Source organism: Belonocnema kinseyi, chromosome 1 (genome assembly GCF_010883055.1).
Source record: "Belonocnema kinseyi isolate 2016_QV_RU_SX_M_011 chromosome 1, B_treatae_v1, whole genome shotgun sequence".
NCBI classification, from domain to species: domain Eukaryota; kingdom Metazoa; phylum Arthropoda; class Insecta; order Hymenoptera; family Cynipidae; genus Belonocnema; species Belonocnema kinseyi.
The window spans coordinates 66,452,797-66,467,540 of record NC_046657.1 but is presented as its reverse complement, the minus strand read 5'-3'; the positions used below and the strand labels follow the sequence as shown (position 1 = coordinate 66,467,540).

The 14,744-nt window shown below is 29.8% G+C and overlaps 1 protein-coding gene across 4 annotated transcripts in view; it reads left to right on the top strand.

The window, feature by feature from the left end:
* The window catches only part of LOC117173127 (nucleolar protein 4-like), a 125,768-nt gene that overhangs the window by 29,320 nt on the left and 81,704 nt on the right, over positions 1–14,744 (top strand). For 3 of the 4 annotated variants that reach the window (XM_033361543.1, XM_033361531.1, XM_033361524.1), the window contains exon 2: positions 6,762–6,842. The exons of the other annotated variant lie outside the window; for it this stretch is intronic. In XM_033361543.1, coding sequence (XP_033217434.1) covers positions 6,762–6,842 — 81 coding nt within the window. The remainder of the gene's footprint in view (positions 1–6,761; positions 6,843–14,744) is intronic. 4 annotated transcript variants of the gene reach the window in all.

The window sequence follows — 14,744 nt, the reverse complement described above, 5'->3', positions numbered from 1 at the left end:
GTTGACAACCCATGATTTGGTTATGACATCCCCCACCCGCCCGAAAATAATGAAATAATGATTTTTTTAAAATGTTTATAGCGAGTAAATCAACAATTAAAATATAAAATTGATTTTTAGATTAAGTGTTGAAAATGTACCTAATTGAATTTTATGGGGCAATTAACCCTGGTTTTATTGAATTTTAAAACTAAGATAGGAAAAGTTTTAACCAAAAATGGAATATTTATATCTTTAATTACAAAATATAATTTTTAGTTATTAAAAAAAAAAACTAATTTTTTTTGACAAATAATTGATTTTTTTACTAAATGATTGAACTTTCAAAAAGGAATTACGATTTTTTCATGTAAAACTGTTGAACTATCAAATGAAAATATTAAATTTGGATAATCGTGTTAATATAATAACGAAAAAGACAAATTTCCAACAAAATAAAAGTAATTTCAACCCAAAAGTTGAATTTACAACTAGACAAAATTAATTTTCAACGAAAGACGAATTTTTTAAAAAAATAGTTCAATTTTGACAAAAATTTGAATTTTTACTTAAAAAATAAACATTTCCGGCCAAAATTGTAATTTAAGAAAAGAAGGAATTTTCAATAAAACAGTTCAATTTCAAACCAAAGATCAAACAAAAAGATTAATTTTCTACAGAAAAAAAATGAATTTTCAATAAAATTCAAAAATTCTGAACCAAAAAGGTGAATTTTGAATTTAAAAAGCTGAATTTTTTTAATAAGAATATCAATTTTTTACCGAAAAAAAAAAGAATTTTCAACTAAAAAGATAAATTTTCAAACCGAAAGATTAATTCACTACTAAAAAATACGGATTTAAGTATGATCAACGAAAAAGTTGAATGTTCAACTAAAAATACAACATTTTAAACAAAAAGATTAATTTCCTAACAAAAAAGTGAATTTTTAAGAAATTTAAATAATTATAAACCAAAAAGTTGAAGTTTTAACTAAAAAATATCAAGTTTTATACAAGAAAATTAATTTACTGCCAAAAAGATGAATTAAACAAAAAATTAAGAATTCTCAAGCAGAAAGTTGAATTTCTAACTAAAAACATAAATTTTCAAATAAAATTATTCGTTTTCGAATCAAATACTTAATTTAATTACAAAAAAGACGAATTTTTAATAAAATTAAAGAATTCTGAACCAAAAAGTTGAATTTTATCTACAACAGAACAATTTTTAAACCAAAATATTTATCACCTTACAAGACGAGTTTTCAATAAACTTCGAGAATTCTCAACCAAAAAGTTGAATTTTTAAGAAAGAAAGAATTAATTTTTAAGAAAGTAGTCAAACTAAGAAGACGAATTTTTAACTTAATTAAAGAATTCTGAAACAAGGAGTTGAATTTTGGAATAAAAAAAGATTTTTTTAATAAAATTCAAGAATTATTAACCAAAAAGTTTTTTTTTTTGAGAAAGAAAAAAAATTTAATCTAAACCAAAAAGGTGAAGTTTCAACTAAAAAAGATGAAGTTATGTACAAGAAGATTAATTTATTGCCAAAAAGACGAATTTTAAAAAAAATTAAGAATTCTTAAGCGAAAAGTTGAATTTTTATCTACAAATATAAATTTTGAAATAAAAGCATTAATTTTCGAATCATTTACTGAATTTAATTACAAAAACGACGAATTTTTATCGAAATTAAAGAATTCTGAACCAAAAAGTTGAAATTTATCTACAAAAAAGAATTTTGTAAACAAAAAGATTCACCACCTAAAAAGACGAATTTTCAATAAAAATCGAAAATGCTCAACCAAAAAATTGAATTATTAAGAAAGAAAGAATTCATTTTTAATTTTTGGAAAGAAAGATTTAATTTTTAAGAAAGTAGTCAAACCAAAAAGACGAATTTTTAACTAAATTAAAAAATTCTACACCAAATAGTTGAAGTTTCAACTAAAACAGGTGAAGTTTTAAACAGAAAGATTAATTTACTACCAAAGTAGATGAATTTACAATTAAAAACATACATTTTTAAACCCAAATATTAGTTTACTACCAAAAAAGACGAATTTTAAATAAAATGATTGTAAACCAAAAGTTGAATTTTCATTTAAAAACATAAATTTTTAAACAAAAACATTTAGTTTTTAATTATTTCATTAATTATTTATTTAAAAAGAAATTTTTTTTAAAGAATTGAAGAATTTAATAAAAAAATTAATAAAAATGGAAGAAAACGTTACCCCTACCCTTCCTGTGTCCAGTCCTAGGTTTTGTAAGACCCCCCCCCCTTAAATACTTAACGGAGTTTATAGACGATTCCTAAGGTCTTGGAATAATTAGGGGTTTTTTTTGCTGAAAGCCGAATCCACTGCAACTTGGACCGGAAAGGACACATAAGAAGCAGGGATTACTTTGTAGGGAAGTTTTGCGCCAAGCAGAACAAGTTAATCTCAAGACTTGAATCCGCAACAAAGGCTCTCGACGTGTGCCCACTTTAGGGACATTTGGCAGGCCTCTGAGCCGTCCCCTTTCCAAGACCGGGGGATCGCAATCGAGTATCTGTGCCAATTCTTAAGAACCATATCCAGTGGGCATTACATGCAAACTCTTCCCCTTCCTCTCACCGCCAATTCCAAGACTCGTTATTGCGCCCTCACCATTCCGAAAAGAGGCTCTTTTAGTTTTAGCTACCAAATGGGACTTGGTCGAAACTTTCTGGCACCCTGCTAGCTAGAGCCCTCTTGGTCGACGTCTTTTCCGCTTTGCTGAAGACTACCGGGAATCTATGTCCTTCGCAGCTGCAGCGAAACTCTCCTGGCTTCTTAGACTTAGACTCACTTTGGATGAAAGAGGTTGAGGTAAGAGTGAAGTCCCGAAGGCCGGGTATAATTACAGTTAATTGAAATCTTAGTGGCTGCCATCCAAGAGCCTGAACCTTACCGACCGAAGCGCTCATCAAAGGGGAGTACGAGTATCGTTTCTCTCAGCTGACAAAAGAACCGAGAGTTTGGTCTTAATGGAGCGAGCATTGATTGCGTAAGAGCCTCGGCAGCTTGATGTTAGCTAATCAGTAAAACCGTCTCAATTCATCAATTCAAAGAATTTGAGTTGAGTTATCAAGTATTTGCTTCACAATGAAGGAGAGAGAGAGAGTGAAAAAAGTGCAAATGAATAGTGATTGTGATTCTTCCGTTCGCCTTGGAAATTGGCCGTGGCGAGCAAAGTCCGGATAGTATTCGTGAAACGAAGCGTTGGTCAATTTTGCGTGTCACGTTTTGATAACGGGCACATCGTTTATCGATAGTCTACAAAGGCCTACTGAGTGCTCATTAACCGCCGCACAGAGCCGCAATTACCGTTTTAAATTTGATCCTCTTTGACCGTCGTACCACAAACAATGCGGCACACTAAGTAGCCTGTTGGTTGGCTGCCGTGATTTCAAAAATACCGTTAACCGCAGAAAGTTGACAAATTAGTTGTTTTTTTTTAAGAAATTATAAACCTGATTATTAATTTTTCTTGAACAGGTTGATAAATTTTTAAATAATTAATTGCTGCCATGTTTTGGAAAAAGACAGTTAACTGAAAAAAAATCGAAAAATGAGTTTTTTTTATGTCTTTGGAATCGTAAAGGAAAGATGAACCTGATTATTAAAATAGTTTTTTAAAAACTTTTTAAATAATCAATTGCTGCTACGATTTGGAAAAATAGCGTTCACTACGAAAAATCGAAAAATGAGTTTTTTTTATCGTTGGAATCTTAAAGAAAAGACAAATCTGATCATTATTCAAATTTTTTTCAAAGGGTTGATAACTATTTAAAGAATTAATTGCTGCCATGATTTGGAAAAAGACAGTTAACTGAAAAAAATCGAAAAATGAGTTTTTTTTTTATGTCGTTGGAATCGTAAAGAAAGGATGAACCTGATTATTAAAATAGTTTTTTAAAAACTTTTAAAATAATTAATTCCTGTCACGATTTGAAAAAACATCGTTAACTACAAAAAATCGAAAAATGAGTTTTGTTATCGTTGGAATCTTAAAGAAAAGATAAATCTGATGATTATTCAAATTTTTTTTCAACATGTTGATAACTTTTTACATAATTAATTGCTGCCATGGTTTGGAGAAAGACAGTTAACTGAAAAAAATCGAAAAATGAGTTTTTTTTTATGTCGTTGGAATCGTAAAGAAAAGATAAACCTGATTAATAGAATTATAAAAAAAAAATTAATAATTAATTACTGCCATGATTTGGAAAACACCGTTAACTGCGAAAAATCAAAAAATGAGTTTTTTTATCGTTGTAATCTTTAAAAAAATATAAACCTGATTATTAAATTTTTTTTAACAGTTTGATAACTTAAAATAATTAATTTCTGTCATGCCTTGGGAAAAGAAAGTTAACTGGAAAAAACGAAAAATGAGTTTTTGATATCGTTGCAGTCTTATAGAAAAGACACATCTAATTATTAAATTAAAAAAAAAAGGTTAATAACTTTTAAAATAATTAATAACTTTCATGGTTTGGAAAAACAGCGTTAACTGCAAAAAATCGATAAAGGAGTTTTTTTTATATCGCTGAAATCACAAAGAAAAGATACACCTGGTTATTCAGGTGTTTTTTTCAAATGTTTTATAACTTTTCAAATAATTAATAACTGCCGGGATTTGGAAAAACACTGTTGATTGCAATAATTGAAAGAAGAATTTTTTTTATATCGTTGACATCGTAAAGAAAAGATACACTTTATTATTAAAATATTTTTTCAACTTTTTAAATAATTAATCACTGCCATGATTTGGAAAAACACCGTTAACTGCAAAAAATCGAAATATGAGTTATTTATATCGTTGAAATCGTAAAGAAAAGATAAAACTAATTAAAAATGTTTTTTCAATTTTTTAAATAATTAATTGCTTTTATTACATGGGAAAACACCGTTAAGTCTAAAAAATCGAAAAATGAGTGTTTAAATCAGCTGATTTGTAAAGAAAAGATACAACTGATTATTCGATTTTTTTAAATGTTTAATAACTTTTCAAATAATTAATAAGTTCCATGATTTGAAAAAACACCGTTAACTGCAAAAAAAATTGAAAAATGAGTTTTTTATATCGTTGAAATCGCAAAGAAAAGATAAAACTGATTAAAAACTGATTCAACATTTAAACATTTTTTAAAATAATTAATTGCTGCCATGATTTGAAAAAAAAACGAAAAATGAGTTTTTTTTATCATTTGAATCGTAAAGGAAATATGAACCTGTTTATTAAAATATTTCTTTCGAAAGGTTCTTAACTTTTTAAATGATCAATTGCTGTCATGATTTAGAACAACACCGTTAACTGCAAAAATTGAAAAATGAGTTTTTTTTATATCGTTGAAATCGCAAAGAAAAGATACACCTGTTTAATAAAATATTTTAAAAAAATTGTATTAACTTTTAAAATAATTGTTGCTTAATCATGGGGAAATGCAGTTGACTGCAAAATCTGGCGAGTAAAATGAAAAAATATTATTGGAAGTCTGTGTTTTTTTATGATAAATAACGATATTAAAGTACAGAAATTCAGAATTTCTGCATCACAATCAACACCGTTAACTGTATTTGCAATAATTAATTAACCATTTAAACCATTTTCTTGCAGAAATGAAAATATCATATGCAAATTAGCCAAAAACGATAAAAAAAAGTTTAGATAATGAAATAGGATCCGCGGTACACGCGAATAAAAATTCGAACAGTTTTTGTCGATTTTCTCGACTTTGTTAATTTTACAGTTGACTATTAAGGGGTTACACCACTGTAGAATTTTAAAAAAATATAAAGTTTTTTGCTTAAAAGGTGTTTTCGAGTCTTAAAACCACTTTTATTTTAACTAGCCGAAAACATAACTCGAACAAATCCTCGCCGAACGATCTGAAATTTTTAAAATATATTCAAAATTGTTTTCTACAGCGACATGCGCAGGATTTTTTTCATATTGCATATTCTATTTTTTAAAACAATTTTGTAACGATTTTTTCATGAAATTTCCAGAATTTTTTCCAAAATTCACCATGTCGCGAAAAATCAATATATCGAAAAAATCCTACGTACGTCTCTTGCTGTTGTTCTATAGAACCGCGAAAACTTTGATTTTTTAATCCAGGTCAAAAATTGCGGGAGTTAGGTTTCCATGAGTGGACACCTTAAAAAAAAACGCGCCGACGGGGAAATGCTGCGCAGCCGCCATTTTCTCATGAACGAATTTGAAAAAAAATATTCTCTGTATTATAAATCCCATTTTACAAAATTTCGATTGATCTTTTTATTGAGCAAAAAAAAAAAAAAAAATTCCGAAATATCCCTGTTTTTAACCCCCTTAATTAAAAGAGAGGTAAGGCCCTCCAGGTATCAACGTTCCAGTTCTTCATACTGGGATATGACACTCGACTCGTCGGGCTTTCTATCGCCATTCCGGTACGAGGAGAAAAAAAATTGGAAGAAAAGGAAGAGAGAGGGCATCCAGTAATGGAACTGGACTCTAGCGGGTGTCCTTTTAATTTCGAGAATATTTCTTTAATAACTGTAGGTTTAATTTAATATTATGAGAGGAGAGCAAATTCTGGATGACGCAAGATCCTCGCGTGTCTTGTTACGAGTAATAATCGTCGGTGTATTCATTCGGCCAAAGTACGAACGTTATCTGCGCACTCTCAACTGAATTTTCTGCGATAAGATGACCTGTGACGTAATACGAGAAATCTGACCTTTGTTTTTCTTTTGCTTTCAGGTAAGCCCCGAGCCCCACAATTATTTCTACGAAAAGAGTCATCTACCAGAAAGCAAGATCTTCCGAGCAGGTGACAAACAGGTATTGCACAATTATTTTTTATATTAAACGCACTCTTTAAATGGCAAATTTTTGCGATTTTCCAACTGGCTGCGAAGAACAGGGTGGTGACTTGCCCGGAAAACCGGAAAAGATCGAAAAATGACCGGGAAATGATCAGGAACTTAATTTAAAAAACCGGTAATTTAGGGGTTATGGATCTTAGTTGTTTTTAGGTTATCTCAGTTTGCCGTAATTAGATTATAATTAATTATTTGTTGAAGAGAACTTATTTTTATTGGCATTGGTTAGTAGTTCTTATCGATCCAAATCCATCCATTTGCATTGAGAGTGCTAAAATTTCCCTGAGATTTCCGGGAGTGCCAAGCTTGCCAAAACTTTTCGAGAACGGGAGTCGCCAGGAGAAATTAGACTCGGGTAAGCTCGGCGGCGTTCGGATCGAGTCGGCTGTAAGTTCGACTCACCGAGACAGTGTGTGCAATCTGAGATTTCTCAGTGACTAGCCCCTCGCCAAAGAATTTTTATTGCAATAAGAAATTAGAAATACCATTCAAGGTCACCATTTAACTATTTGATTAAAAGTTAAACTCTTGTTTTAAGAATTAAATTTGTTGTAGATTTATAATTTTAATTGAAAACTCATCTCTGGTTGAAAATATAACTGCTCTGTTGAGAATAAATTTTTTTTAACAAAAAATTTTACTATTCTGTTGAAAATCCTTTCTCTTTTTTGGCTAAGAATTATATTTTTAACAGAGCATGTAACTATTCTATTTTTGGTTTGCAAATTTGATTGAAGGTGGATTTTAAAAAATTTTAAATTAAATTATTTGCTTGAAAATGTGTGCACTTTGCGGAAAAATGGTATTCTTTGTAGATTAATAATCATTATGGCTGAAAATTCATCTTTTTGTTATAAAGTTCATCTATTCCAGTTGAAGATTCATAATTTTAATTAAAAGTTCATCAGTTTGGTTGACAATTTCTTTAATCGTAAATTTAATTGTTTCAGTTTTGGTGAATATTGATCCTTTCTAGTTTAAAATACAAAATTTTGATCAAAATTTGTCCTTTTTAATAGAAAATGTAACTATTTTGTTAAAAATTTATATATTTTGTAAAAAATAGCCTTTTTTGTAGAAAAATATCTTTTTCTTTGCCAGTTAATCTTCTTGGTTAAAAATTCCTCTTTCGCAGTTAAAAATGCAAATATTCCATTTAAATATTTATCATTTTAGTTGGAAATTCATCTTTGAGGTTAGAAATAAACTTACTTAGTTGAAAAGTAAACTCTTTTGTTGAAAATTATTATTTTTTTGTTGAAAATTTATCATTTTAACTGAAAATTGATGTTTTTCGTTGAAAAATGAGCTATTTAATTGAAAATTTATTTTTTCTTTGGATGAAAAGGAATTATATTACCGAAAATTTAACTATTTTATATTGAAAATTTGTTTCTTTTTTATTGGACATGAATTTCCTTAACTTGAAACTTAATTATTTCAGTCTTGTTTGACAATTTATCCTGTTTTAGTAACAATTGTATTTTTTTTGTAGAAAATCAGGGTGTGGACTTGACCGGGAAATACCAGGAAATGACCCGGAATTTTATTAACCGGGAAAAATCGGGATATGACCGAGAATTTATTTATAAACCCGGGAATTGACTATAGATGACAGTAAAGTTCAAGGTTCATCTCTTTTTAAAAATGTTACTATATTTAGTGGAAAATCCCTTTTTTTTACTAAAGGTTGAACTATTCCTGCAGAAACATTAACTTTTTTGCTGAAAATCCGTTTTTTATTATTATTAAGAATTTGATTGTTAATGGAAAATTCAATTATTCTATTTTTTGTTGAAAATTGACCTTTTTTGGATAAAAATTCAACTATTTTGTTGAAAATTGATATGTTTAATTTAAAAATTAAACTATATGTTGGAAAATGTATGTACTTTGTAGTAAATTGATCTTTTTTGTAGAAAATTACTCTTTGTGATTAAAAATTAATATTTAGGTAATTTTTTAACGAAAAATTCAATTATTTTATTTTTGGTTGAAAATTCATCTTCTTTGGATAAAAATTAAACTATTTAGTTGAAAATTGACAATTTTTTGTTCAAAATTTAACAAGTTTCTAGAAAATTTGTTTCTTTTTCGTTTGAAAATTATTTATTTTTTTTTTTTATTGAAAATGTTTCCCGTTGAATATTCCATAATTTTAGATTAAAATTCGTCTTTTTGGTTAAACACTCATTTTTTACTACAAATTTAATTGTTCCGTTTTTTATTGAAAAATCATTCATTTTTAGTTAAAAATTCGTATGTTTTGGTTGTACCTTAATTTTTAAACTTAAAAGTTAATTATTTGAGTTTTGGTTAAACTTTCTATTTCAATTGAAGATTCATTGTTTTAGTTGAAAAATCATCTTTTGGTTTAAAATTCAAGTATACCAGTTGAAGATTTATCAGTTAGGCTGATAATTCATTTTTTAAACTTAAAATATAACTATATCATTTTGCAACTATTTGGTTGAATATATGTATTTTTTACTTAATAATTCAACTATATCGTTAAAAGTGTATATATTTGTTGCAAAATTGTATTTTTTTTCGGTAGAAATTTAATCTTTTTATTTGAAAATTAATCTTATTGCTTAAAAACTCTTATTATTCCAGGTAAATATTCATTATTTTAGTTGAAAATTCACCTTTTTGCTTTAAAATTCAATTATCCCAGTTAATGATTCATAATTTTATTTAAAAATTCATTTATTTTCTAATTTTTTGCCCTGTTATGTTAAATGATGTTTAGAAAGAATGTTCTGAATTAAAATAAATCTTTTCTTTTTTCGGCAAATATGAATGTCACTTTTAGTTAATCAGGAAAATTGAAAAACTTGACCCGGAAAACCGGGAGTTTGAAATCGTCCGTCGCATCGCCACCCTCAAATGACAATTTATATTTCTTCACTTTGCAAACTTGCTACGAAGAAGTATACCTTCTCAAATTACAAATCAGGTTTGTCGCCGTTAGAAATTCCATCAGTGTCTGATCGCTGAAAAAATGCGAGAATCAATTACGCCTGATGACGCAGTTAATATGTTGATAACCTGATCCCTGTCTATCGATCGATAGATCACTTCGTTCCTCGAGAGTCTATTTTGCATTTTGATTACACGATAGGTACAATAGCCACATGCGCATGGCTTGGTCACTGGTTTGGGGGGGGGGGGGCTGGTTGATGGAAGAGGGATCGGTTGATCCATGATGGAGGTGCAGATGCATCTGCGTGGAGCAGATTTGCCGCAGTTGCAGTTGCATGAAACTGAACGTGCTGGACGAGCTAATTGAAATCTACGACTTTGAAATGTACGACTTTGAAAGCTACGATTTTGAAATCTACGATTTCGAAATCTACGACGTTTAAATCTAGGATTTCGAAATCTACGACTTTGAAAAATACGCTTTCGAAATCTACGACTTCAAAATATACGACTTTGAAATCAACGACTTTGAAATCTACGACTTTTAAATCTAGGATTTGGAAATCTACGACTTTGAAATCTACTACTTTGAAACCTACGACTTTGAAATATACGACTTTGAAATATACGACTTTCAAATCTACGACTTTTAAGGTTACGATGCCAAAATCTACGACTTTTAAGTTTACGATTTCGAAATCTACGACTTTGAAATATACGATTTTGAAATATACGACTTTGAAATATACGACTTTGAAATCTACGACTTTGAAATCTACGACTTTGGAATCTACGACTTTTAAATCTAGGTTTTTTAAATCTACAACTTTGAAATCTACAACTTTGAAATCTACGACTTTAAAATCTACGACTTTAAAATCTACGATTTTTAAATCTAGGATTTCGAAATCCACGACTTTGAAATATACGACTTTGAAATCTACGACTTTGAAATATACGATTTGAAATATACGACTTTGAAATCTACTACTTTCAAATCTACGACTTTTAAATTTACGATTCCGAAATCTACGATTTTTAAGTTTATGATTTCGAATTCTACGACTTTGAAATATACGACTTTGAAATCTACGACTTTGAAATCTACGACTTTGAAATCTAGGATTTTGAAATCCACGACTTTGAAAGCTACGATTTCGAAATCTACGACTTTGAAATCTAGAATTTCGAAATCTACGACTTTGAAATCTACGCTTTCGAAATTTACGACTTTTAAATTTACGATTTCTAAATCTACGACTTTTAAATTTACGATTTCGAAATCTACGACTTTTAAATGTAGGATATCGAAATCTACGTCTTTGAAATCTACGCTTTCGAAATTTACGACTTTTAAATTTACGTTTTCGAAATTTACGACTTTTAAATTCACGATTTCGAAATCTACGACTTTTAAATTTATGATTTCGAAATCTACGACTTTGAAATCTACGCTTTCGAAATTTACGACTTTTAAATTTACGATTTCTAAATCTACGACTTTTAAATTTACGATTTCGAAATCTACGACTTTTAAATGTAGGATATCGAAATTTACGACTTTTAAATTTACGCTTTCGAAATTTACGACTTTTAAATTTACGTTTTCGAAATCTACGACTTTTAAATTCACGATTTCGAAATCTACGACTTTTAAATTTATGATTTCGAAATCTACGACTTTGAAATATACGACTTTCAAATCTACCACTTTAAACTCTATGACTGAAATCTACGACTTTGAACTTCGTGCGCTAGAGGCACCCGTTATTAACGAGCGGTCCGCTCGTATACAACGTGTCAATAACCTGCAATTTGTCCTGCATGCCGACCCGTTCGATTTCAGATCGCTAATTGCTGATTGCAGATCGTAGGTGGTGAGTCACGATTTTAAGGGTCGTGCTTGCCCGGGACTTAACCCAGGGAAGCCGTAATTGCTGTAATCTCTAGGGATGATAAAAAATCATTTTCAGGCCGGGAGCTCAAAATCCGCTGACGATCAATAACCCCCCCGTAAAAATGGATGCACACGAGTGCAATGCGATGAATGAGGCAACACAACGCTAATACACGTGTGGGCAGTCAGTGGGTGCAACAACATGGCGGATTGTCATCGGTGCTCGCTATCCATTTGATTACGCGTGGGTGAGATGCGCGCTCATTCTCTGCATGAGCACAAGCTTTTTCAAAATAAAATTGTAATCACCTGTTGCGGCGAGGGTCTACTCACTGCAAAATTTGGAAACCTTTAAAGCGTACGGCAGTCTCAATCGAATTCGCATTGAGAGTGCTAAGATTTTGGTTGAGATTGCTGGGAGTGTAAAGATTTCCAAAACTTCTCGAGAACTGCACTCGCCGGGAGAAATCAGACTCGGGTAAGCTCGGCGGCGTTCGGATCGAGTCGGATTTTAGTTCGACTCACCGAGGCAGTGTGTGGTCACGAGCGTGTGAATACTTCCAGCGCGGCAATCTGAGATTTCTCAGTGAGTAGCCCCTCGTTTTGAGGATCAATAAGGAAGAATCAAATTGTAATTGATGAAGGATTTTAAATTAATTTAAGACAATTATTCCTGATCATGCAGCTCAAACGAAACAAAACGAAAAAGTTTCGCGGCAGCGGACAAGTCCAAAAGATTCCAATTCCTCGGAAGTAAACTCGAGGTCAACGGAAATATCCATTTTTGAGAATACCCTCTACCGGTGTGTTTTTTTTCAATGCGACACTGGCTTTAGGCTTCGGTAGCAATCCGCCCGGAGAGATCGATACATAGTGCGAACCCCGAAGCCAAACTGTACATTGCAGAACACGAAACATGACCGAAGGTATCAACCCTGATACAGAGAGGCATATTATTGTGTGTGCGTGTGTGTGTCTTGCACCCTAAGTGTTGAAATTGACGTTATCGCCAGCATGACCAAACGAACACACACATGTCATCATGTTGCGGAATCAATCCGATTTTCCCGTTCATTAGTGCTAATTGCTATCGAAGAAGTTGAAGCTGAAAAATATCGTAGTAAAATTCAAGTTTTTAAACATTTTTAAAATAATTTTTATCAATTAAGAAAAGTGGCTTTTAGTTTATCTAGAGTGCAACTATCATTGAATTCACTTAATTCTTTTGAAAATTTTACAATTTTTACCGTAAAAATCCGAGAAATGACCGCTTGGTTTTTATTTAAAAAAAAGAGAGCTTATCATACGATTTAAAGATTGTAGCGTTCTTGGAGTCTGATTTTGAACATTTTTAAGTATATCTTATACTTTATGAGAAAGAATTTTTAATTTCTTTTTTTAATTTTTAAATTACTTCATCACATTTCACTCACTTAGGCCTCTTGGTACATGGAATTTCAGAAAATAATTATCGTTTTTATTTTAGGACAGGCAGTTTCGATGAAGAAATATCATTCCACTTGGAATTGGGAATTTAAAAAAAATAGATTTTTTTGTAAAAATAATCTTTTTCTTTGAAATTTAATCTTCTGTTTAAAAATTCTTCTCGGTTAAAAATTCAAGTATTCCAGTTAAATAGTTGAAAAATGAGTTGTTTGATTGAAAATTCGTATTTCTTTTCATGTTCTTGGGTAAAAAAAATTATTTGAAAATCTAACTATCATTCCATTTGAATATTCCATAATTAAATCTTCAAAATTCATCTCTTTGGTTGAAAATTCCTTTTTCGACTGAAAATTTAATTATTCAGATTTTTCTGGAAAAAATATCTTTATTTTTTCTCAAAAATCGAATTATTCTAGTTGAAGATTCATTTCAGTTAAACATTCATTCTTCTGGTTTCAAATTACACGATTTCTGTTAAATTTTTACAATTTGGTATGAAAATTCATCACTTGATTTGAAGATGTGACTACTTTTTTAAAAGTTATCTTATTCTTGTTGAAAGGAATTTTTTAAACTAATAATTTAACTTATTCCAATTGAAAATTCTATATTTGTAGTTGGAAATCCATCTGTTGTGTTAACCATTAATTTTTTTTAACTTGAAATTTAAATTATTTTAGTTTTGGTGGACAATAATTTATCTTTTTTAGTCAAAATTAATTTTTTTTATTGAAGGTTTAACTATTTTAGTTGAAAATTCATGGTTTTATTTGGAAACTCTTATGTTTGGTTTAAAATTATTTTTTATTATTAGAACCGTTACTATTCCAATTTTTCGGTGGAAAATCATTATTGTTTTGTTCGAAATTCAACTATTTGGTGGAAAATTGATCTTTTTTAATTAAAAATTCAACTATTTCGTGAAAAGTTTAAGTATTTTGTTAAAAAATGGTATTTTGGGTAGACAATTAATCTTTTCATTTGAAAGTTAATATTCTTGTTCAAAAATTCATCTTTTTGTTTGAAAATTTAACTGTTCCAGATAAATACCCTTCATTTTAGTTGAAAATTCATATTATGTTAAAATTAACCACTTTGTGTGAAAAATTGAACAATTTTGTTTAAAATCCGTTTTTAAAATATTAAAATTAATGTGTTTTTGATGCACAACTATATACGTTGAAGATTTATCGTTTTAGTTGAAAACTCTTATGTTTGGTTTAATATTAATTTTGTTTACTAGAAATGTTACTATTCCATATTCGGTTAACCCTTAAACGGCCAAAACGCCAGTACCGGTACACTGCTTTTCAACGGCCAATAACTAAGACTATACGACACTAGAAAAAATTGAGACACATATATTTTTATTGCTTAAGATCTCCTCTTTCCGACGGTGCCAATAAAATTCCTCAAAAAATTTATTTATTATCCCAAAATGCAGTTTAAACAAAAAAAAAAACGTGATTTTTCGTGCCTATTTTTTTTGTACCTATTTTTTTTTGTGAACCATTTTCCAAAGCTTTTCGAGTCTGTAATTAACCTGGAATCTCACTAACCGGTGGAATAAATGTCTAAACTTTGAGAATCCAT